We start from the raw sequence: 26,151 nt of genomic DNA on the forward strand, positions 1-26,151 counted from the left end.
GAAGGATAATCAGGTTTTCAAAAATGTTTTACGAAAAGCATAAGAAGTAAACGAACCAAGTATGCCTTAGTGTTGAAAGGGCTCATCTTCAAGTTGTATGTGCGATTTCTTTACTCTGATTAACACTAACATTCTGACAAAGTGATGCCTCTTTATTGGAAAACAGCCAAACCCATCGCATTTCTTCCTTGCACGGATTTCTTTCTTTTGTCTTTTTAAGATTTACTTTTATTATTTTTACTCGTGTGCGTGTGCCTGTGTGGGGGCATGTGTGCACTGGGGACCTCACAAAACTATAACATATCCCCTAGAATATGTTACTATATTCACAATGCCAAACCAAGCCACCCTAACTTGTTAGTCCCATAGTTCTTAGGAGGATACACATGGTTTCTACTGGCCCTAAACTGAGGCCATATTTCCATTTCTGTAACAGTGACCACTGGCTACTGATTGGTTTGTTTAACTCAGATGTGTCCCTGATTGGATCACCCCAGGTATGCCTCAACCTTGGGGAAAGAAAAAGCAAAATACTTCTAAGTGCCCAGCCTTGGGTAAAATTACCTTCTTTATGGACTACATCTACATCAGCTTCTTAATCTTCACTCACGACAACTGATAATTGGGGACATGTAAAAATCTACCCCCCCCCCCACCTATGCATGACTAGACACAAGGAAAGGAACCCAGGAAAGTCCTCTCTCTTTATATTTTTTTCAACTGAAAGGAGAATCCTGAGCTCATTCTCATATTATATGGTGATGAAAAACCCAGCAGGGCAGTGCCCTCAGTGGAACTTGGCACTTTGGGTCTGTTAAGGAGAAGGGAATTGGAAAGTCCGTAGAAATGCATGACATTTTAAGTTACATTAAATTTCTTCTGTTGTGTGCTTTTAAATCTCAGAGTGCAAGGCCAATCAGCACTTAGGATGTATTTATTACCTTAACAAATGTCAGATGATTGTGTCCAGGGTTATCTATTATTTATGAATAACAAGAGGCTAGTGGACTGCAAATGACATGGTTTAATATGCCTGAAAGGTTAGGCATAATATAGTTTACAGCCCTGTAAATGTCTTTACACCAGTTCCCCTTCAAATAAAGCATTGTCAGTGGCTGTCCATATGGAACTTCCATTATTTCTATACCATTCATAATGGCCACCTCTGACTCCACCGAAGGAATGGTGGATGCATGTTTGAAGAGAAATGGATCCTTGTAAAAATATGAACTTTAAAAATAACCAGGGTGGGGGAATTCCAATTACTCCATTACAAGTGAACCACATCACACAGACAGCTCCCAAGCGGCAGACTTGGAAGAGGTTAAAAAATATTAATTGGAGATGACAAACCTTCACATTGTCTATAATGGGCTCTCTGACACTGACCAAGATCCCATCTAACATGTAGCCAGCATATCTGAGTATGCCCAACTCTATTTCAGTAGTTTGCTTCAGGGCCTTCGTAGATTTAAAGTGCTATAATGACTTATGTCTGATGAGGTTCTCGGGACTGCGGACAATCCATTCAGTGGTCCGAGCACTTTGCAGGGAATTTCTTACCACTTTAAGCAGCCAGTATTGCCCTGGTACTGCCAACAGAGCACAGCTTTTCATGCCCTTTCTCTCTGGTACAGTGGTGTTTGTTATGTTTTGGATAAACCCTACAGAGCTGGAGGCCACTCTCGCATGCAATGTTAGAAAAAGAGAAGCTATTCTTAGGAAATTACCCATTTTATTTAGCCCTCCATAGACCAGTCTGCCTACGGAGCTATGATGGCTGCAAGGCAAGCTGGCTCAGAAGGTCTTAAAACTAACAAACCACACAGAACTAGGCGTGGAGCAGGCTCCGAGAGAAAGCTAATATTGTTTTTCCATTCTTACACGGGACCCAAACTCTTAAATTGACTCTTCACAATTTCATTATGAAGACACAACAGAATCTAGAGGGAACGGAGTGCAGTTGGATCAATTAAAGAGCAAGTGTGTAACTGCTCCAGATGTTCTGTTAATAAGATCACGCCTAACTCAGTCCCTGGAGTCCTTGAAAGTTCCATTAAGCTGTCAGAAAACTTTGTCATTGTGTGTGTGTGTGTTTTTTCTACAAAAGATGGGAGAGAGTGGAAAAAACAAAGAGAGACTAAGGGGAAGGGTGGGTGAGGTGTCGTGTCAGGACTGACAGGGCGTGAGAACACAGCTACAGAGCAAAGGCAAGCAGGTCAACTGGACGGTGAATTTACTTATTTATTTTTTAATACGCCATGGTTCAAATTGGTGTTTTAAAAGTAAAAGTTTAAACTTTCCTAATCATAACTTAGGACCTTCATTTTGGGAGAAAAATGGCTGGGAATGTATAAAGTGGGGGTGGGGGGGGGTTAGTTTGAGAGGTGGTTATCTCTAGAAAATTCCAATATGGGTGTACTGATTCAAGCAGGCAGGGAGAAGAAATAGCTTTTGCATGGCTGACATTTAGCTTTTTTCCTTTCTACCCTTTCCACAATAATCTCATCAAGACCTTAGATGAATTCAGCTGGCTGTCAAGAGGATAGAAATTTAATTAGATCAGATCTACATCCTTGCCTGCACAGCCAAAGGAACAACTGTAGTTTCTGCACAGGCATCTCTGCCGGAGCCTCCTCCCCAAGACCTGTGTACAGAAAGTCCCCACAGTCTCCACCCCAAGGCCCACCCATGACCTGTTCACACTGCTGTTTTCCTAGGTCCTTCCCAAAGAAGGTCAGAGAGCACGAGTCGATTCTGCTTCTGGGAGGCGACCCAAATAACATCCTAAAGCTAAAGCACTCTTATCTCAGTGTCCGTGGCTTTAAGTTCTACACCATGTTCCAGACCACGTAGCTGAGTGTGTAAGTAAGGGGACAGAGAAGCCCCATTTTGAGGTTCAGTTTGCCAGCACTTTACCTGGAATCCAGTGTTTGGTTTGGGTGCAAGGAGCATCCATTGGGAAAATGTCACAGTAAGCAATGATACATGTTAGAACCAAAACTTACACAAGATTCCCTTCCCCAAATTCATAGAATGTGGGCAAGCCACTAGCCTAGGTTGGTTAACCCACCTTTGTCTTTTCTTTCCCCTGGTCTCTCTCATCTGCTGTCTCTTGTTCTACGACCTACCTGAAAAGCTAAGACGCCTTGGCGCCACATTTAGGGCACTGTGTTCCCATTTTGAGCTCAGTTCCATTCCAGCCCTTCATAGCCTTGATCACGTTAGTCACCCTACATGAAATGCCTCTTAATGACTCACCCTGGGCTTGAACAGCTTTGTGGCTTCTGCACTCGATTTGTTCTCCTTGCAATGGTTCTCTAAAACTCCAACTCCCAACCCCCAATTCCTGACATCTACCTTTTTGCTCAATGCCATTTCCAGGCCTTCTCCTAGTCAACCCCACTTGGAACCAGTCATGGCCTGCTTTCACCCGCTTAACTCTATGCCTGCTCTTCTTTTCTTCTTTTTCATAGACTTCCTTTTATCCCACCAGAAGTTAGCTGTGTATCCCACCCAGGAACTGTAAATGGATACTGCAGGTTCTGATCAAAATCCGTATCTTCTTTAACACTCAGTAGAAAACTTACATTACTACCTGGATGTTTGTTAAATGAACAAAGAAACAGGAATATTTGTGTGTGTCTGTGTATGGTGTGTGGTGTGTGTGTGTGTGTGTGTGTGTGTGTGTGTGTGTGTGTGTGCATATTCGCACAGGCCAGAGGACAACCGTGGGTGGCATTCCTCAGAATACCATCTTTTATGTGTGTGTATATATGTTTGAGCACAGATACAAACACAGATGTGCAATGCTAGAGTTGCAGGCACAAGCTACCATGTTTGGGTGGATGGTAAGGATTAGAATCCAGGTTCTATACTTGTCCAAAATACACTCTACTGAGTGAACTATGTGCACAATGTCAAGAAAGTTTGCTTTTGGTCTTTCTTTGTCACTAATGCTCTTGTCACACCACTATTGAACTATGATTTTCCAATGCTTTATCAGTTCCAGTCCCCAGAAACAAACAAACATCAGAGTGACACCAAACCCGTATCTGGATCATTTGACAGTTGGTAAAAACTTCATATTAAATAAACTTGACAACAACCAAGCGTATTAATGGTCTCGCTTGGGAACAATTCTATTTATGAGCTTTCTCGAGGTAACAGTGTCGTTTGGAGTCTGCTCTTAGTGGTTTCAAATACCAATACCAGGTTTCAGACCAATATGCAAATTTTAGTGATTATTTTTCTGAAATCAAATGTGACAAAACTATCACAGAAGGACGTGGTATGTACGTGTGCGTGTGTGTGTATGTATTTCAAGACAAGGTTTCACTGTGTAGCCCTGGCTATCCTGGAACTTGCTCTATAGACAGGCTGGCCTGGAACTGGGATCAAAGGCATGTGCCACCACTGCCTAGCTACAGAGGAATTTTTAACTTGAGTTCTTCTGCTATGTATGGTTTATTCTCAACTTCCAAATGTAGTCCAGAAGCCAGCTGTGAGACGGGCTCCCAGAACCTCCTTGGTAAGTCTCCACCACTGTTCCATGGTGGGTAATGTGTGCTATTTAGCTTTGTGGCATCGTGACATAAGCTGGAGTCACTCATGAAGAGGGAAGCTCAAGTAGGAAGTGGGTTAGTTTGTGAGCAATGCCACTCCATGGCAGGTGCTCCGGCTTATCTAAGAACGGCAGCCATGGAGAGAAAGGCATTCTTCTATGGTTCCTGCCTCTACTCCTGCTTCAGCTCCTGCCTTGACTTCCCTCAACAAGGGGCTGTTTCTGAGAAGTATGAGCCAAGTAAGCTCCTCCCACCCCAAGTTGCTTCTGCTCATGGTATTTATCACAGCAACACAAAGCAAACCAGGGCACTGCTACCGTTAAACTCCAGGTACAAGGTAATACTCTGGAAAAAGTCCGTACGTCCCATATTTATCTAGGATAAATCAATAGGGGTCAGGTAGCAAAAGATACTTGATACTTGGCTAACTAGAAGCTTAGACAAACAGTAGTGCTTTAAGCAAAAAATAGATCTCAAGCAATATTTGATATATGCTTACACTGCAAAGCATTCAGTTTTACCTAAATTCTTGAAGAGTAGTGTTTAAGTGTCTCTGAAGTTTAAATTCATCTGAGTTTGTTGTATTTTACCAAGTTATCCTTCTTTTCTACTTTCAACAACATGGTTCCATGACTCTAACTCTACCACAATCATATTTAAAAACTGTTAAAATTAGTGTATGTGTGTGTGACACACACACACACACACACACACAAACACACACACACACACACACACACACACACACACACGAGTAGCGGGGGGAGGGCTTCTCCTGCATGAACTTTCTTTGGTCCCTCCACAAGCTAGCTGTGTATTTCATCCACTAAATGTAAGCTGCTTCAGTAGTTTCCTATCAAATTCTTCATCTTTTTCAATATCCAGCAAAGACTTACATTTGTACATGGATGCTTTTTGAATGAACAAAGAAGCAGAGGAATATTTCTGTGTGTGTGTGTGTGTGTGTGTGTGTGTGTGCATGTGTGCGTGTGTGTGCATGTTGGTGCTAGGGCAGGCATGTGTAGGTCAAATTATAATTTGTGATCATCAGTTCTCTCTCTCCATCATGAAGATCCCAGAGATCAAACTCATGCCCTCAGGATTTTACCCTCTGCGCCATTTCTCCAGCCCACAGACAGTTTTTATACAGACTTGAAAGTTTTGGAGGTTAGAACAGCTTGACAAAAGTCATAAAAATGATATTAAATCTTTATGGAGTGCGCCTAGTATAATGCACACTTAGAAATGCTAGCATTTTAGGAGTTTTATTTTCCTCACCAACAGTACGGGCTTGTAGATCATTTTTCTATGAACAGTACAGGATACCTTCCAGCCACTCTCTCCCCGCAAACAAAAATAAAGGAACTCTGATTAAGGCAGTCTACCCTCTCTTAGCCAGCCCAGTCCTCCCTCGCTCAGCCAGGCCAGTCCTCCCTCGCTCAGCCAGGCCAGTCCTCCCTCCCTCGCTCAGCCAGGCCAGTCCTCCCTCGCTCAGCCAGGCCAGTCCTCCCTCGCTCAGCCAGGCCAGTCCTCCTCTCTCAGCTGCCTTGCCTCTGATCATGCATGTTTCACAGCAGCCTTTTCCCAAGGTGCTTCCTAGAGATCAGTCATGCTCTATAGTCAGATCTAAAGATGACTCTGATACTACCTAAAAACTATGTAATCAGCGTGGTTTGCTTTTAAACTTTTTTAGAGAAAGCACCAGCTATTCAATAAGTCAGTGCTTGCAAAATTTTAGATATAATTTCTGTATCCAACACACTCATTTTCCTCTCCTCTCAGTTTGGTGATCTATTCCCGCTGTGATATTGGTCCTGAAGGAAAGGACTGATAAGATGGGCTGGGAGGTAGCATCCATCCATCCAAGGTGCCACACCCGCGCCATTGCAGCCAGAGCCTGTATCTGCTCCTGTGTATATCTTAACCTGGCTCAGAGAGGCCACGTGCACCAGACAGACTTTGCCATTTTCATTTCTACTTGTGCATCATGTGTGCCTTGGGGCTGGATATGCCTGAGACAGCAAGTGGGTGTGTCTGTCTCATGTGATTAGCTCCTCAATGGTGTCGAAAATCGCACTATGGAATCAGGGATGAGTTTTGCCTGAGATTTCAGAAAATACTTTGTTATAGTATGTCACTGAAAAAGGAGCACAAAACATCTGGCCTAAGTCAAGAAAGCAAGAGGTCTGTTTTTCTTCATGTACTATGATGAAGAATAACATTTTCTGTCCATAAAACCACGTGGCTATAGTTTGTGATAAGAGCCAAGAAATTACCTTTTTCTTCTTGGGAAAACTAGCATGCTTTAAAATACCAAATCAGGTAGGTTTGAAGCATTGGCAACTATTAAAATGCAAGAATAATTGGGCATGGGCTCTGTGGTCCAGTGTGTTGGACTCCAGTTGTATAGATTCCTCAGCTTGTCAGTACAGTGGACCTGGCTCTGAAGGTCTGGAACTCAGAGTGAGTGGAAGGGAGGGGACAAAAAGGTCGGTATGTGTGTTTTCAGGACAAGGAAACATATGATGGCCCCCAAAAGCAGAGGTGCTGGAGCTAAACTTTTCCTCAGGCCATAGTGTGTTCATAAGCTAGCTGGATCCTATTCTAGGGAGTTCACTATTGATGGAGAGGGAAAAAAAAAAAAACCAACCAAACAAACAAACAGTCCCTCAAAACAACAAACAAACAAAATCCTATGATGGATAAATAAGCCTAGAGAGACTAACTTCTTTATAGTCTATATCTACAGTCTTTAAACTCGTACTTGACTAAAATTCTCTCCTCTAGTTCCAAAGCTTGGTTGCTGAGACAGAAATGGGCAGAACACAGGGCTGACAGTTTCAATGCTGACTCTCGATCACTTGGCCTTACAAGGCCTAGGCAGATCTCCCGAGCACCAAGGGTGGTGTTCTTGGTATCAGTTTCATCTTTCCTGGACTCTATTGATCCATCTAGGCCAGCATGACCCAAACTTTAATAAGCCAGGAACTCTTTGTACAGCTCTAACAACACCAACAGCTCTCACTACCTGATTTACTTAATAGTATATCTCTATGGCCTCCGGAAGGACTCCTTACTTAATATTCGCCTTAAATAAACTTTAGTTTACTCAACTTAATGTATTTGATATGGAGAATTTACATTACCATTACATACATACTGACTTTTCAAGGGCAGAAAGCTAACTTTAAATTTAACTGAGAGTAAAAAAACAATGTTCGTTCTAGTTGGGTCTGGGCTGCAAGACAAAGCTCCATCCTGAAGCCCGATGTCCGCCCGTGGTTACACAGACAGAGCAGCGAGTTTAGGGAGCTGTTGCTAACACAGCACCAACAAAGAGGATCTCCTGACATAAGGAAGAGGTTTGGGGGAGGGGAACACATTTCCTCCATACCACTTGCTCCTCCTGAAGGATACCAATGTCCTTGGGTCACCTACAGCATCCCCATCCCATGTAACGCGCTACACATCCCTCCTGGAGGCGATACTGTCATAGGATAAAGAGAATAAGCAACTGGCAATACAAAAGATTACTCACAAATTCTATTTCCTATAGTTGTATTCAGGATGAACATGAAAGAGGGGTGATCCACATGCCATCCCCAGTAGACTTCCTATGTCTTACCAGAAGCTTATTTCCCAAACATAATTACACACTGATTAAAATACTATCGACAGTTACTATTCATTTTATTTCAATTTCAATGTTACTTTCTTTCCCTTGCCTATAACGGCCATATCTTCTAGACTAAGTGTGGCCAGACGATGAGATCTCGGTTTATCAATTTCCTAAAACGGATAAGCATACAGCAATCCTGTCATTTCTCACCAAATGAGAACATCTACTTTTCTAGTTCCCATCTTGTCTGCTTTCAGAGGACTCCTGAGAGTGCTCCGCAATGAAGTCTGAAGAGGTAGATTATTCTCCCGCTTGGAGTTCACACACATATCCCCATAGCAGGCTCGGGGGTTGACGGTTCATATTTGTAACACTCCACAGCAGTGGCAGCTTCGTGCCTGCCCAACTTCCTGCTGTAATGTAACTCCCAGCCTTCTTGGGGGATCTGGTTTTATAGCATTTTTTTAAAAAAATAAGATTTACTTATATATTTATTTAATGTATGCTGTCACTCTCTTCAGAAATGCCAGAAGAGGACATCAGATCCCATTACAGATGGTTGTGAGCCACCTCGTGGTTGCTAGGACTTGAACTCAGGACCTCTGGAAGAGCTGTCAGTGCTTTTAACCACTGAGCCATCTCTCCAGCCCCTACCACTCCTCTTTTCAGTAAGAGAAGAAAGGTACAAGAGTGGCCATCCACTCCCTGAGTTTGTCTAATTTAAAAATGAAAACTCTTATTTCTTCTGCCATGGGGAGGCATGGTGGCGGGTAAGCCAGGCCTAAAAATAAACTGGGTTTTCTCTTTTGTTTATATGTAATTAGAGCCCCTTTATAACTACCCAGTACCACCTCAATGGTTATTGGATGAATACGTAATATATATTTTTAGATGTGGCAAAAACCAAGAAAGAAGTAGTCAAGCTGCATCTAATTTATCAAGTAGATGATTAAAAGGCTCCAGATATTCAGGGAACCAGAGATAAAACACAGTGGTTGGCTGTGTGTGCGTGTGCGTGTGTTTGAATGAATCCAGGGCTTGGGAGATATCAGGCTTTCTTTTTTTCTTTTTCTTTTTTTTTTTTTTTAAGAAAATAAGCATGGCCAGAGACACTAGATGAGGCCAGTAAGGTAATGGAGAGCAAGGCCAGTTCCTGAGAGAGAAAAGTACTTCATTTTCTAGGATAATGCTCCTTTGTGCCTCGCTGGTTTCTCTTGCGCTTTGTTAGTGTGATGGTATACCCGCACGACATCCGAATGCTACTTACAGTACAGAAGGAAAGAGCCTTGGAACAGACCACAGGGTGGGGGGAAGTGGCGGGGGGCAGAGGGCTTGGGTCTACTCTTTTGAAAGGGGAGGCTAAGAGCAATGGTAGCAGAAGGGGGTTAGACTGCAAGGTGAGGATGGTGCTGTGACAGACGTGTGGGATGCAGAGGGTTAAACCAAGACCAGAGACATGACAAGGAAAAGAAAGAAAATGAGCAAACATACTCTGGAAGTGCAGATGCGTTTTGGAGTACGGAGTGAACAAAGAGTGTGCCCAGCCCAGGGTCAGCCAGTAGCCATGCAGAGCTAAGGCACTGGGGCATGCTGCTCACTGACACTTGCTTAATGGCTCAAATGAAAGGTCACCGGGCACACGACTCCTCCTAAGAAGCTGGTCTGTGGACACAGTTTCCGTTGAGTGAAGAAACGTGAAGCATCTTGGAGACAATTCCAGAGTATCTTTGGCTCCGAAAGCTGGAGCACACATGTGTTACATTCCCACGAGACAATCGGCCCAGTGGAGAGAGCACTCGAAGAGGCCCTCGGGGAAACCCAGACAAGTCCGGCATCCCAGCTGATGCGGGACACGAGGATGCGACGTCATTAAAGCACCAACATCAGGAGATGGGAAGAAGCCAGGAGAGCACAGGTTGGGATCGGGTTGAGGGACAATCATAGTGACTCAGAAAAGGAGCAAGGGTGTTTCCCACAGAGTGACGTCATCACCAAGTCATACCACACAGTGCTGGGCAAAACAAAACAGACGTCAGAAACAAATCATGAACAGCAAACAGAAAGGTCATTCAGAGAAAAGAAATCAAAAATCATAAAAAAAAAAGAAGAAGAAAGAAAAGAAAAAAAATCACGGTACAGGGAACATTAAGGTCCATCATTTTCCATTTCGGCATAACAACTCATTGGCATTGCCCCACCAGTGATACACTGGAAGTTGTCAAAACAAATCAAACTCGTAGTTGATGGGGCAAGGCAAGGAGGCTGGTCATAGCACAAGAACAGCAACCATGTTAAACACCCATGCAGTCAACTCTGCCACCATTGTCTGACGCTATGCAGACTGCTTCCAGCTTCCTCAGCGCTTCTAATAAGACCCGGGAAATTGAACAATGTTGAATTTTAAAACAATCTGTCAAAGGCGCTAATTGAACTCCTTGCGTTCCTTAGGGGAGTTGGCGAATGGGAGGAAATCCATGCTGCCCTTCTCAGTGAAGAGCGGAGAAAACGACTGCAACCCATGCTTGACTAGAAAGACTTCTTCCCCCAGAAAATTCTAACAGGCAAAACCAAAGGCAGAACAGTCAGGGATGAGGAATCTGAGTTCTGAAGCCACACACAAACCATGTCCTATGCTAAGGCCTGCAGCCTGCTGGGCAGTTTCCCCTTTACTGAACACTCTCTTAGGCTGCTAAGGACAGATAGCCCTCTAACTTAAAGGGGCCGATGAGACAAAACCAGCTTTGTTCTTCTTTAAATAGATTTGAAGCAGGACATACAAAGAAACAGAAGTCTATAGAAGAAGAAGGAAGTCAGCAAAGAGGACACTCAGGAGAACAGGGCAAAGGGGATCTTTAGCACTTAGGCATGGGAACTAGGGCAAGAGAGTACATTGTGCTCACAGGCCAAAAGCGGCTTAAAAATATATATGAAAAATTAGCATGGGAGTCTGTCCAGAAAGGAGTTCATCCAAGACAACAAAACAAAACAAAACAAAACAAAAAAATCCTCCAAGACAAAGCATGATACAGATGGTCCTTCCAAGGGTCCCTGTGGATGCCTGACCCTCAAAACTCCAACCCTAGCTTGGATGGAACTCTTGAAAACATCTAGAAGCAAACAGTTGAATTGGGGGAGATGGCCTGGCAACATAAGGGCCTTTGAGGCACTGAGTTACAAGTCTGTTTTTGGGATAAGTAAAGTAAAGGCCTCTCTGCTCGCAGCTGCGGCTGAAGTAGGATGTGTTACCAGAAGCCGCAAACAGCTAGAAAAAGACACGACATTTCCTGTCTGGAGGCCAGCACAGAAAGCAAAGGAGAATTTAGGACAGTTCACAGTAGAGTCCCTTTCATTTAGCGAAGCTTCCTTCCCGTTGCAAATGCATAGCAATTCTCCTTGATTAAATAACATATTTTTTGTTTCGGCTCTGGTCCTCTAAGGGTGATTACAGTAGTCTGTGGAGCACAGGCCTATTCAGATTCAGCACCAAAGAGAGGGGCCAGCGCTAGCCTCAAAGTCACTGACTAGCAGGCTTTTACTTCCATTGCTTTTACTTGCCAAAACCTGCACAGGGTGGGGAAAGAGGGTCTTAGAACTCACAGCATCAGACTAGGAGACGTTCAGAGGAGTGGGAAAGGATCTGAGGAGATAGCATTGGCTGATAGAAGCCTGAATCTCTTCTGGAGAGAGGAAAACCCTGGGGACATGCTATTTGTTCTGTGTGGTTTCTCCCAGGTCAGAGAACAAACGGGGATCAAGCCTGGCTCAGGGGCTGGGTTGCAGTCTTTTCTGAAGATGCTTTCAACGATGGTGCACAGGAGGTTCCTAACGCTGCTAGGATTCAGCTGGAAGCAGGTACACAGTCCTCCCCTTTCCCCCACCCCTCTTCCCCCCCAAGAGGAAGTGGCACTTCCAAGGCCTTACCCTTCTTGTCCTGGTGGTTATGAGAGGACACTGCCCCCAAAGGGTCTGTGCTGCCGGGTGCATCGAGCAGGTCGTTCCAGTCCAGTATGCCTCCCCTAGACTCATACCCGTCTCGGGACGCCGAATCTGACGTAGTGGTGCTGGGATAGAGGGAACTGGTGTGCCCTGTTTTCATCACAAATACAGTTAGGGAAACAACACCGAAGAATGGATTCCCATCGCTCAGAGGTCAGGAGCTAGGATACCCGTGATGACCCTGAGACTGAGGGCAAGCCTTGGCAATGACAGGAGTGGTAGAGGTTGGGGTGTGTGAGTGTGTGTGTGTATGGAATACCTATAAGGTGCTCAGCAAAAGATCCTTTGAACTTGTAGTCAGAGAATGAAGGGTCAGAGACTGCCTCAGCTACAAGTGGGGTAAGCCTGGGAAATCTCTTATCCTGTCCTTTGCCACACCTTAGGGACAGTGAACCCTGGAGCCTTGGGAAGATAAAGTGCCTGATGCTCAGGATACACTAATGTCTTTCCCTAGAACACTTCCCATGGCAGCATGAGGGACACTCTAGGAGCATGGTTGTGACTGGGTAAGGCATCTATGAGAGTAGATGGCCTCTCCCATCATGAATAACGAAGTTCTTCCCATCAAAGCTCCACAGTGTGTCTAGTGTTCGGTCTCAGCTAATCCCATGGGCATTCTCCACTCCAAGAGATGATCCCTCTCCCAAGGGATCCATCCGTTCCTACCTCTAGACCCACCTTCTGTGTTTAAAGCTTGGTTCAGTGTTTTAGGACTCCGATGTATGAGACATTCATGTTGTGGCCTCACTGACTGAGATAATTCAACTAGAAAGAGGTAGGTTCTGATCTCGGATGCGGTCCAGCATCACACAGAGCCAGAAGACTGGTGGGTCAGGGAGTCATTGCAGATAAGCTAGACATTTCCTAGGAACACATTTAGACGCTCACTCTACATCATCCCACAAGACTGAATGAAGATTGTATCAGGCCCCGTCATCTCGGCTCTCACAAATGATTTAAAGGGGCTTGATTAGCAGTCTACTCTTGTAGAAAGAAAATATAGCTTTTCTGTGACATGCAAGTGGATGATTAAACCACCTTGCCTACAGCAACATCTTAAGAACTTTAGAAAAGCTATCACTGGGTGTCATTGCTTATGCCTATAGTCCTAGCGCTTGGGAAGCTGAGGCAGGAGAATTGCTCTGAGCTTGGGGCCAGCCAAGGCTATACACAGTAAGTTCCAGGTAAGCCTAGGAAAGAAAATAAGACAGCTACTGTATGTTGCAATCAGTGTCATTGGCACAGAGGAGAATAGACTCAGAGTAATCCTAAGAGTTCTTTGAAGCCTCAGAATATGATTGATCATCTTGTACATGATAAATAAAATGCTAGTCACCAGAAAGATAGGTCCTATTGATAGGTGCATTCTCTCTCTCCCTCTCTCTCTCTTCTTTTAATTTGCAGTTTTCATTAGAAGTGGTAGTTCCAGGAGACTTTAATATTATAAATTAAGACAATGTTTTCTTTATGTTTTGGAAGGGGTCTTTGCTTATTTTGTTCAAATACAAAGATTTATGTATCAGGGTTGGAGAGATGGCTCAGTGGGTAAGAGCACTGACTGCTCTTCTGAAGGTCCTGAGTGCAAATCCCAGCAATCACATGGTGGCTCACAACCATTCGTAATGAGATCTGACTCCCTCTTCTGGAGTCTCTGAAGACAGCTACAGTGTACTCACATATAATAAGTAAAATAAGTAAATCTTTAAAAACAAACAAACAAAACTTGCCACCTCTAGTTTAAAAAAAAAAAGATTTATGTATTAATGTATGTAAGTATACTGTAGCTGTCTTTAGATATACGAGAAGAGGGCATCAGATCCCATTGCAGATGGTTATGAGGCACCATGTAGTTGCTGGGAATTGAACTCAGGACCTCTGGAAGAGTAGTCAGTGTGGTTAAGAACCGCTGAGCCATCTCTCCAGCCATGTTTTTTTGGTTTTTGTTTTTGTTTTTTTAACAGGATAGCATTATATCCTGAACTTTTGCTGTCAGGGAAAAGCAAGCCAATCGAAGTTCATGTAAGCAATACTGATTTCTAGAAACACGACTCCTGAGAGCCACCACAAAGCTTCAGTAACATGTAAGAAGTCCCTCTCTCTGTGGAACCTGGGTGGTTCCCACACAGCTTCCAACATCTGTTTTGTTAGAAATATTCTGTCCTACAGGCCACCACTGAAAATATGCTCATTTAAGTCTCACGGAATGTCTGATTCTAGATGCTTGCACTTCTGAATTCTACATCCCACCGAATGCTGATAAAAGAATTGGGGTGAGAAAATCAGCCCGAGAAATAGAAGAATTTCCTTCCTGCTTCCGTTGGTATCTAAGACATGTTGCTTTCCTCACCTGATCTCAAGACTACATTAAAAAAATATATATATGGCCATCCCAAACTACAACTTAGCACCCAACATAATAACGAGAAATAGCTTTGTAGGTGGGTAGGAGGTGTGGAGGGGGGCGGTTCACTCCCCTTCAAGTGTCGAGAATTTCTTCTACCTGAATGGATAGGCATTGTGAGCACTTTCAATTTAACTGTGTTCAAGGGGCAATTTTATGGTAATGCCGTAAGCATGGTTTAGTGAGAACATTTCTTAATATGGTAATCTAGGGGAAATATATGCCTAAGGGACATGTTTTCTGTAGAAAGATTTCCTGGACCATATGCTACAGATATATGGAAAACTCATTGGTGACGGAAAGCTATGGCTACAAGAGGAAATTAATGTGGACCAGATGGTAGTTAGGTAGGAAAATGTTTTACACAAATGTGAGAAATCAGCCTTCCTCCTATCTCTGAAGGGTTAGTCTAATACGCGCCGTGTCTCGATTTTCTATATGTAAATCTAGAGAAACTATGCATCTGATTTACTCAACAGAAAAGGGGAAAAAAAAAAGCTTTGTAATTTTTTTAAACTTGTGCTTCAGCCATGGAAAGCACCGGGCGGACGTGAAGTAAACAGGTAGCACATACATGAGCCTCAAAAAGTGCTGAGCCACCAGGTGAGAGGTGAGAGTACGGAAGAGCCGCAGCCCCCGCAGGCAAGCCGCTCCATCCTTAAACACAGCAGCTAGCAATCAGGGAAATCCTTTCTCACCATGTGATTTTACAGGCTCAACGATACGTACGCATTGTCTAATGAGACTTTGTAACCAGAAGGACATCATGAAAATAGACAATGGGTTTGCTGTAATCATGTGGTCCAATAGGAACACATTTGGATCAGTGGTGCAGGTGTTATCATAGACTTCACAGGTACAAAAAACGATAGATATTTTCAAAAAGTTAATTCTCATGCATCATGTGGTTTCTCTACATCTACACGTCACTGTGAGTCTACGGGTTAGAGACCCTTCCCGCTATTCTTACTGTTAACAAGGATTGTAGCCGATTAGACATTAAGAGACGCTAATTCAATACAGAGAGGAAGAGAGAGGACAATCAGGGCCCAATTCACTAAAAGGGGTTCTTGTAGATGTGACTGGTGTTGCCTACAGCTTTCGCCAACACAAAGCTTACCCAGTGCTAGACTAAAATGATGTCCTTCTCTGAGAAAGGAAATCCCATTTTGGTGGTCTGTTTTGTGGGCCTAAAATAGCTGGGAGGCTCAGGACATACAGAAGACACAGCTACTGAGTGTAGGTGCAATCTGGATTGTCTTTCTCATCTGTATTCACGCTCATAAATGTAGCAATTTGGTCCTTCCTCTGGGGATACACATCCTGCATATACTCCATGCCTGACCCGTAGCAGCCATTCAAAAAGTATTTGATGGATGAATTCATAGAATATTTTCTTAGTTCATACCAATATAACCACTTACAAAAATACATAAGTACTTTCTAGAGCATCACTCTTTTTTTTCCCTTAAAAACTGTATTATGTTTTCCTCCTTTTGAAAGCATCTTTTCATGGCTCCTTAGTAATGTCCTGACCCCTGTGGTAGCCCATCACTGATGTTGATGGTAAGTTAGCCATCTAACTGCTACATGTTGAATAGTTCCTACCTGCAATGGACAGGGTTAGGAGCTAAAGGGAAAGTCCCATTTTTCTCTGGTTTTCTTCCAGAAACTTCAGATCAAGAGCTCACAAGTGCTGGCCATTGCCCTTTCAAGTTTTAATTTTAACATATTCCCATTAACATATGGAGAAATTAATAAATGTCTGTTCTTTGAGGAGGAAATAAAGCTCCACCCTTGCCTGGAGAGTGATTTCTGTCCATAAAGAGCATCCCAGAGTTTAATTATATGTTCGAGGCATTCCCTGCGAGTTCAAATTGGTCTTGAACATTTGATGGATGCAAGGAAGGCTGCTGGTTCACTTTCAAGGTCTGAATTTCTCAACATCTGATAAAAATTATTCTGTGACAGGCCATGATTGCAAAGTCTGACGTTGCAAAAGACCAGGTGCTAAGTGAGTTTCCTTCCTGAAGGTTAAGGTTAAGCTAGATGACATTTGCCTTCTGAGCAATTCTCTCCTGGTCTGTGCTGTTCAATACTCCTGCTTGAATCATAGATGAGCAGACGTCAAAGGTGGAGGAATCCTGCAGACTTGTCTGTTCTACCCTGGGTTGAATCATGGCAGGGCTGGGCAGGGGGGCTGCATTGCACAGCTCTGGGTTTTAAGACAGTCTTGAAGACTTCAAGAAGGCTTTTAATTTATGCTAGTCAGGCTTAGGGCCTGAAATTTTACATAGAACAATTGAGTACATTTGTAGCCACCTTGAAATATTGTTTGTTTCCTAAATTTTGTGGTTTTCCTCTTCTTTTTGTCTTTCCTCCATTTTTGCCTATGCTTACATTTAAAGATTGCCTCTTAAACCATTCCTTTGTTGTGTATGTAGGTCACAAAAACTATAAATGGCTGAATGCACCATCCAAATTAAAAGGCAAAAGCTTAACGTTGATAGTACAGAGAGGATTTCATATCATTTTTTTTAAAGAATACATTCAATCATTTAATAGGCGTTTGGAAGTATTCTGAAAACCAAAACCAAAACCAAAAGAGCTGCATTTTGGCTTGCATGTGAGGAAGTAAGGATGCCTCCTGAACTTGGATCTCTGCTTGTGTATTTCAGGTGGAGAACAATGGGCAAAATCCTGGTTGGATATTACACTCCCTGCCTCATGCTTCCTTGCATTCATTCTGAAGAAGTCTTACTGGGTACATGTTAAATATGTTTAAATATTCAAATTATTTCTGAACTTGAATGTTGTTGGTCATTTTCATGCTACACATGCCTCATAAAACTCTGGTGTCTGGGTTGTTATATGGGAATTTCCCTGTTGGGGAGATTATCCTGACAGACAGGATTAGAGGCTTGGTATTCCCTATCAGCTAAGGGGCTACAGTTTATGGGTTATAAGCACTGTTTTTTTTTTTTATCATATTCGAGAAGAAATTTAATCTCCCTCTAAAATTCATTAGATAGATTTACCAAATTCTTGAATGTTGGCATGTTTTACATTATATGGATTATATATGTAAGACTCAGTCTCCCTAATCAACTGTCTCATGTAACCAGAATGTATTTTTTTTTTTAAAGCACAGTGAAATCTAGAAATAAGTTTAGTGAATTGGGGCCCTGAAGTAACAAAGAATCTGTTTCTATGATTAAGAGTAAAAACTAAAAACTACCAAAGGATGAGTAACTTTAAGTATTAATATTGATATGTATATATATAGCAATAAACTGACCATATACTCTGTTGAAAGACATTTCATAATCTGGTAGAGGAGTTGAAATGTCTATGAAAAATGAGGATAAAAATTAATTAAGAAGAAACCTAAGACTTAAAACTACTCAGGTGGATTAGTACAATAGACTTCCATCAACGAGAAATTGTGACAGTAACATTTTCCTTACCATTCAGTGCCACGAAGGAATCTGAAAGACAAAAGTGGGGAGGTGGTTATTTAGCTGCACACTGCTAGTGTGACTTACACACTGAGCAGGGATGAGCAACGAGAGCTGGGTCGACGTGGGAGCCCAACACTCAGTGGCCTTTGTCACTTCCTGCTTGCAACCTAAGATACTTCCTACTCAACCCAATTTCCTATCTCCAGATCTCTCCCATTAGTGACTTTCCCCAAAGCCGCTGCCAGCCGACACTGAAAACCCAAGAAGAAGTGATCACTGCAATGAGTCTATGAGCATCAGAAAGCCAACTTGGGGCATGGCTGTGGATAAAGTAACAGAGCCATATCTGTAAGTAAGAACTGTTCTTCATGTTCTATCTGATTTCATTATCATGGATGAACTGAGAGAACTGTCCAATGTCATAATCCATGATGTTCTGAACTCAGCAGGGAGTTTGAGTTGGGAAGTTGAAAACCCACACCCACACTTGGGAAATCACATAGGTAGGTTTGTGTGCTGATGTCTATGTCAGATCATTGGTTTGCCAAACACTGGCTCTCAGTGACTTTCCTAAAAATCCTGTCAGTGAAGCAATTCTGTAAGTGCCGCCTGAATATTGCCACAGATAGAAGTAGTTCCTGTTCCAGTGGGAGCATGAGAACAGGAGAAGCTCTCAGGACAGGAGACGGGCAGAGGAACAGTTCCATCTTCTGTCCTGAGTGGGGACCCCAGAATAGAGCAAGAACGGAACAGGCTTTTACTGCTGACCCTGGGCAGAAAGACTAAATCACTAGATTGGAGCCTTCTCCCTGACATACATTTGTTCTCCCGGGTTTCTCTGCCTCAAAACATAGGTGTTTACAGACACTTAAACACACAGTAGCAGCCCGTAAGCATCTTCTTTGTACATTTCCTGAGACAAGCCAAATCCATGTTCCTATTTACAGGCATTCATACCAGCAGACCACGAAAGTGCAATAAAAATGTTTTCTAAAGCTAATTTAATTAAATAGCTGTAACAGCCCCTCAGCCCTCAAACACCCCATTTTTCCAAAACTAAAACTACAAGGCCCAAGATAATTAAGGTCCGATGATGCAACTTGAGATTGTTTTACTGATAGTCACACACATGGCACGTCTCCTACACCAGTTTTGATGTGTAAATATTTCATGTGAAGATGTGATAGAGGAAAATGTTGGCCGTATATTTTATTAATAAACCAACTTACGTCCAAGTCAAGAAGTTGCAAATGAGGCCCTAACTGCCCTCTTTAATTAGTCTGTATCTCTTGCAAAGGCATATGACAGAAAGTCAGATTATAACCTGGTCTGAAATCTCAGTTCTTACCACTTAAAGACTTAGAATTACATCTATGATCTTATTATAGAGTCACTCAATTTTGTTCCCTTAAGAGCTATATTCCAGTGCCTTTTTGAATGCAAATTTTATGAATTTCTATACCTGGAAGATTAAAAAAATTACAAACCAGGGGAGTCTCCTTTGAGAAGCGCACAGCCATATTCTCAGAGCCTCAGATCTGTCTTACTTGATTCCTAAATGCCTTTTTATCTTTTAACCCCAGTGCTTACAGATTGTATTAGAAACTCTTTATAGAAATTCCTACTCGTTCTTTATAAAGTCATAAAGTAACCTTTTTTTTCTAAGAACATCACATTATTATTCAAGTTCACAACACTAAAGTTTTTCCAGGAGATTCCTGTATTGATCAGCTTGTAAGATAACGGGACGGAGTCCTGAATGTCTCTAAAAAGTTATAAGTACAGCGGTGCCACTTAATAGCATGTGATATGAACTCTGAGAATGGCACTTGGTTAATTTCTGCAAAGAGGTCATTTAGAATCGCTTTATGCGCCTGTCTTATTTCTTCAGTTTGTTCCTATCTCAAAGGGTTTCATTTTGAAAAATAATGACTTCCATTGGTAAATATGTTAAAGAGCACTAAAACAGCCCCACTCAATTAAAAAGGTAGAGCACAGTGATTAAACTTTTGATTGTTTGACAAAAATGCAGTGTAATGGCACATTATGAAAAACAAAAAGACTGTTGTTCTTGTAATGGAAATACTGACATAACTTACTGCTTTGCTATAATTAATATCCCTTATTTATTCCACATTGTTAGCATGATGGGAGAGGTGCCTGCATTCACAGCAGTAACTCTGGCAAAGCTGCCTTCCACATGCACCATTCTCTTTGTTATGTCACCTGCATTGTTTTACACAGATATGCTTCGAGACCAGCCTTCAGTACCTCATGTTGTGGTGACCCCCGCAACCATAAAGCTATTTTTTTGTTGCTACTTCACCTATAATTTTGCTACTGTTATGAATTGTAATGTAAATATGTGTTTTCTGATGTTCTTAGGTGACCTCTGTCAAGTGACCCTTTGACCTCAAAGGGTCACCACCGGTGTTCGAGACCATTTGATAAACACATCTTTATCCACAGGCAGGCAGAGATTTAAAAACTACACTTACTGTGACAGTCTCCTAGGCCGTCCGTATTACCACGCTCAATGTCCTGCTCAAAAGCCAGTCTTCAAAAGGGGGAGGGGAAGCAGAGGACAAGGAAAGAGAAAAAAACATTCAGTGCCATGAGTGAGTCTTTAGTATCATTTAAAAAGTGACCCCTTAGCTGAGCTGAGGGGTGGGTATGAGAGAGAAACAGCTCTCAGGGGAAGCTTATAACAATGAGTTTGATGGGCGTCTCCAAGGAGAAGCTCGCGGTGAGAGCAGCGAGCTCAGAGCGGAAAGCAGGAAGCTAACTAGCTTGTGGGTTACTCTTCCGCTTTCCTTACTCTGTTCCTTACACATGCAAAAAGTTTTCCTGCTAAAGCTCACTCCTTGTCTAAGCAGTAAGGGCAGCCTGGATGAAAGTGTTCTGGTCTTTTCTGCTTCCTTTCCCAGGCCCTTTTTTTCTCTACCTCTTTGCCTACACAGCACATAGAACCAAGTGTTTAAAGGCACAACTGACAACTGGCCAGTGAGCACCTGCAGGCTCTGAGAGGGGGCGGCCTCTGGCAAGGATCTTGCTTTCTCCCTGCCCAATGCTCAACTCTCCTTTCCTCCTCCTCCTCCATCCTATGGGTCACCACCACTCACTTTAATTTTTAAAACAAGTACACCCCGATTTGTCAACTCGGCTTAGGTTTCTAATATGGAATTGAAAATTGGGATTCGTGGCTGCCTCCCAGTCTATCACGAACCACGGAAGAAATCGCTTTGAAAGGTGCACCTTGATCTAATAATCCATGTTTAGCCTCTAATGTCTTTGGCGGTAATGAAAATTAAATTCGTTCTCTAAGGATACGGATTTCTTGTAATGAAAGCCTGTATCCATCCAGTCCCAAAGCCCACTCACCCAGCAGAGCTACGCATGTGTTGAACAGTGCCCATGGCATTGAAATATAAATGCAGGGCTTAAAATGAGCCTCCTGGAGTTCTTGTTATCTTGGTCCACTTGTTGACAAATGATGCACCCTCTCTCAGCTTCCCCTCTCACTGATTCTTTCTGCCCCACCCCAAGGAATTTCATGAAAAGATACAAAGCTCCAACTCCACCAAAAGTAAACAGAGCTGCCTGCAAAGCCATGGCTGATAATAAGGAGTGGGCCATCCTTGCAGTGCTTAGATTTCCAGGTCTTATGTTACAGTGATCGCTAGGTCTGTTCAAGAAAATATTTCTCAAATGATGTGGGTGGTAGTCACTAAATCGTCTCTTTCTAGCTGTCTGGCTATCTTAAAAGCAGGAAAGACGCTCCCAGCATGGGAAAATAGTTCTCTTTTACAGATGGGACAGGGGACGCTCCTTTGTTGAAGGAGAGGCCTGGAGTGTCCCAGACACCTCACGTGCATTACCAACCATCTCTCTGAGACACGCTTTGAATATTTTTTTTTCCAAATGTTATTTTACATTTCACATCCTCTGAAGTGAAAAAAACTCACAGGCCAAACAGAGGGGCTTGATGTAGGGAACCAATTGAGAAATTGCCAAACATTGATTGTGTGCCCGGATGAACAGTCAGGTCGGGGTTCGTTCGGCACAGGAGAAAGCTTTATTGGATAGGAACACCATGCTTGAAGCACGATCACACGGGTTAACGAATGCTCTACATTTTTTCTCAGCCTCGTACAGTTAGTCAATTAGCAAACTCATTTTGTTGTGGTTGGACAAACCATCTACTAATCTAATTGGTTCTCCATGGCTTCTTTCTCTACTATTCTCAAGCTGTGAGATGTTCAAGGCAGGTATCGTCATGTTCCACTTTCTAGGGAATCCTTCTGAAGCCTACCATGTTTCCTTTCTGTGGTCTTAACCAGTCTAAGGCTGATTATTCCATGCACACTCCCCCAGGTGGGAGGCAGAGTCTATGGACTGAGTTTGGGATGGAGGTGGCACCTGGCACTTCCATGACTGAAAATTTTCTCACGCAGAGAAATGAGTTCAGATGGTTTGCAGCACAGGCAAGCATGAAGAGTGACCTAGGCACTTTGTCCTCCCACACCTCAGGCTCCTTACCTGCTAAGAGGTGACAGATGGGCACAGGAACCACTTTCCCTTACCCATCCGCAATATGGGTCTCTGGAGGCGATGCAGGTTCTGTAGGAGAAGGATGACTGTCAGCTAACCAGATTGCTTTGTGACTGCTAATGGATTTTTGAATTGCCAGTAAGGCAAAATACAAAAGAAACAAAAAACCAAAACCAAAACCAAAAAAAAAAAACAAAAAAAAACAAAACAAAATCTAAAACCAAAAACCAAAAAAACCAAAACATACTTTTTACACTTTCCATGTCGCTCACAGCGGCCAAGAGGCACCTTTATCACACAAGTAGAGAATGCAACATAGAGTGAGCCACTCGCTCTGTCCAGCTGCATGCCCATGATCCTCTTGTCTTCTACACCATCATAGCTGCACCTAGTTTGATGAGGTAGGAGCAGACCATTAGTAGATTCTTAGGGACAGTTTTCTTTATTCCGAAACCACCCCCACCCTCCTCTTCTGGCCTGACATGCTGAGTTCATGACCTGATATAACTGAAGTTTTACAGACTTTATGTGAATACCCTACATGAGCAGCTACAGGGATATATATTATTGGCAAGGGAAAAAAATGCTTTTTATATGCTCAGTAGTTTTTAGAAATGGTGTGACCACACAACTTGTCTGCTGCGATTTTTCCATGAATGGGAAAGGTCGCAGTAGAATGACAAATAATTACTAAGAAAAGCCCGAATGTTCCACTCACTTTTCTGGGTTGTAAACATTCATTTCCTCCAGGAAAAGGCTGCCATTTAGGAAACCACCACTTCCTATCTTGGCCAAGAACTTCAAGATGATTCCCTTTTCTGATCCCAGGAAAACCACAGTGTGATTCTGATATGGCCCAGCAGCGTTGTCTACAGCAATTTTGGTCAGGCGGTATCTAAAAATGAGAGGATCACATTTGAAAAACAACAACAACAAAAAAATCTCTTTGTAAGTCTATCATTAAAGATCTCCTTTCCACTTCAAACAAGTGTGGCAAGGCTTTCTAGTAACAAGGTCATGAAAAATATATGCATGTAAGTAATGCTCTCAAGCTGTTCTGGTCCCTTATTTTCATATGCAGAACATTAGTATGACTCCGACAGGGAGAAGGAGGTATGTGTTCAGAGGCCAAGTTCTATAATAAATAAATATCCATAACCATATGAAACCACTCAGCGATGATCCCCTCCATGAGCAATAAGGAAAGACTGATGGTTTCAATGGAGAAAGCAGACATAGGAAGTGAATATACTTGGCATTTCTTTTTAATATTGAGAAGGAAAACAGTGGATACCATCCTTCATTTTTTTCCTAGGAGGCACAAAAACCTCTGTCAACAAGATTAGAAGACTTTCAGGTTGTACACAAAGAGGTAAAGAGGGTTCTAAAGGTGGAGGGCTCAGAGCAATATTAAAATCAGGACATGGAAGCCAAACCACATCTGTAAAGGGGCCGGAAAGAGACAAGCATAGAATTTAAGGCCTAGTGGACGTCCACTTTCTATGGAACTTCAGGATCATTCCACCTTTGATGGATACCTTTTTGCCCTAAGTACTAAGACAGGAACTAGAGAACACCAGTGTTCCCACAGGTATTAGAGCATGGTTTCTAGGATAGGGTCAAGAGAGTTCATCACAGGCTCAAGAAGGTCAGGGGGTAAAAATCATTTTGTGTCACCAACTGCCACTGTTTAGAAAAGCCCAACATCTTTGAAAATGACCTGCAAACACAAAAGGATGTTTAATGCTATCAGAGCTCTCCCCAGTCAGCCACTGCTTTTATGTTGGCATCACTTCAGATAGAAAATACAAAAGCACAACTCCTTCATGCTGGCATGCCACTACAAATGCCGTGTCCCTTCATGCCAGCAACGCAGTCCTGTGTAAACCCCGAATAGGTAAGCACTTCTCAGAGGTTCCCCTTCACGACTTCCCTTGTAATGGGGCAGAATGGATGAATGAGCTAATCTGGAAGGAAATATTTTTTTTTCTATCTTCTAATTGCTGGCATTTGTGGAACTAGCCTGAAAATACTGGCACTCTTCTCACTGAGAATGTGGCGATGGGGAGTTGGTGGCATCGACCCAGCCTGTCAACATTTCCTAGCTGAATCCATGCCCAGGAGAGCAGAAGATGTTTGTGGCATTTCAAAGCACTATCCACTGACAGGATCCATGAGCACAAGATAAAGTCAAGGAATCCACTCAGGATGCGGTTTGTTTGACACTCACCTGACCATCGTTCTCAGGAACCAAGGCCTGTTGATGATGGAAGGCACTGCCTCGTCCATGAGTGGATGTGTCTTAATGAAGTTCAGGGTATCATCAGGAAACTCATTGGAGGTTGCATATTTTTCTAAAGAGGATGATCCCGCACAACAGCCTGGCCTAAAAGGAAACAAGGGGTGGAGGGGGAAGAGTTATTTCATGCCTTCTGGCAAATTCTTTGAATGAACTGCGTCTCTGAGCATCTGGCATGAAGGAGACTGGATACCACAGGCACAAGATAAGGATGTTGAACAATGCAGAATGCCACCAAGTACAACATGCTGAGATTTCCTCTGGACCGCCTCCTCATTCCGTGAGGGAGCCTTAGCCAGCAAAGCTCAGTTTCATCTCTAGGAAAATTGGCCTCCTTCCAGATGCACAAACAAACCCCAGTGAACAGAGATGGAACTGGAAATGAGATTGTGTGGGGACATGTCTCTCAGGGATGCGTTACTATCTGTCAACTTAACACGAACCTAGTCATACCTGGGAAAAAAAGAACCTCAACTGAGACATTGCCTCCAACACACAGGCCGGTGGGCTGGTCTGTGAGCCATGTTCTTAACTGGTAATTGATGTAAGAAGGCTCTGCCCACTGTGGGTATTACTATCTCCCTGAAAGGGAGCCTGGGCTGTACAAGAAAGGTGGCTGATCAATCTAGGAAGGACACTAGAGGAGGCAAGCCAGGAATCAGTGTGCCTTGTGGTTTCTGGGTCAAGTTTCCACCTTAGCGTCTCTTGATGATAGACTGTACCAAATTCTCTGTAAGTTGTTTTTTGTCTTGGTGTTTATCACAACAACAGAAAGCAAACTGGGATATATTGTTAGAGGTTTGAGAGCAGTGGTCCTCAACCTTCCTAATGCTGTGACCGTTTAATGCAGTTCCTTATGTTATTGTGAACCTCCCCCAACATAAAATTATTTTGTTACTACTTCATAATTGTAATTTTGCTACTGTTATGAATCTTAATATAAACGTCTGTGTTTTCTGATGGGTGGTCCTTTATTTGGGTCGTGATCTACAGTTTGAGACTCTCTATTCTAAAGATGTATCTTCTACAAAGGAGGGGATTGTGCTTATATTCTTGAAAGCACAGAAAATAGTGATTTTTCAGTCACCAAGATACACACCAGCAAGACTCAATGTTACATGCTCTCAGGGTATATAAGTTCACTTTTCATTTTTTGTTTTTGATTTTTATGAGGTTTTGGAAGGTATCAAAACCAGTTACACTGAAGATTCTTTCCAAAAGGACTAATTCCTTGCAACTGAACAAAGATTGCAAAAGTG

The 26,151-nt window shown here is 42.8% G+C and overlaps 1 protein-coding gene and 1 long non-coding RNA gene across 4 annotated transcripts in view; one reads left to right on the forward strand and one right to left on the reverse strand.

Annotated features, from left to right (window-relative positions):
• Sema6a (semaphorin 6A) overlaps positions 1 to 26,151 on the reverse strand; it is a 121,767-nt gene that overhangs the window by 12,212 nt on the left and 83,404 nt on the right. Inside the window, exons 12-19 of one of the 3 annotated variants that reach the window (XM_031365649.1) lie at positions 24,824 to 24,979; positions 23,312 to 23,488; positions 22,841 to 22,981; positions 22,582 to 22,662; positions 20,541 to 20,599; positions 18,049 to 18,069; positions 17,880 to 17,930; positions 12,106 to 12,270 (exon numbers count right to left, since the gene is read on the reverse strand). In XM_031365649.1, the coding sequence (XP_031221509.1) occupies positions 12,106 to 12,270; positions 17,880 to 17,930; positions 18,049 to 18,069; positions 20,541 to 20,599; positions 22,582 to 22,662; positions 22,841 to 22,981; positions 23,312 to 23,488; positions 24,824 to 24,979 (851 nt within the window). The remainder of the gene's footprint in view (positions 1 to 12,105; positions 12,271 to 17,879; positions 17,931 to 18,048; positions 18,070 to 20,540; positions 20,600 to 22,581; positions 22,663 to 22,840; positions 22,982 to 23,311; positions 23,489 to 24,823; positions 24,980 to 26,151) is intronic. The other 2 variants (XM_031365650.1, XM_031365651.1) reach the window with 2 other exon arrangements.
• LOC116087143 lies at positions 16,484 to 25,852 on the forward strand. The gene is made up of 4 exons (XR_004117265.1): positions 16,484 to 16,510; positions 17,260 to 17,345; positions 18,249 to 18,390; positions 24,616 to 25,852. It is a non-coding gene; the product is annotated as an uncharacterized LOC116087143 (long non-coding RNA).

Source organism: Mastomys coucha, unplaced genomic scaffold (assembly GCF_008632895.1).
Source record: "Mastomys coucha isolate ucsf_1 unplaced genomic scaffold, UCSF_Mcou_1 pScaffold13, whole genome shotgun sequence".
NCBI classification, from domain to species: domain Eukaryota; kingdom Metazoa; phylum Chordata; class Mammalia; order Rodentia; family Muridae; genus Mastomys; species Mastomys coucha.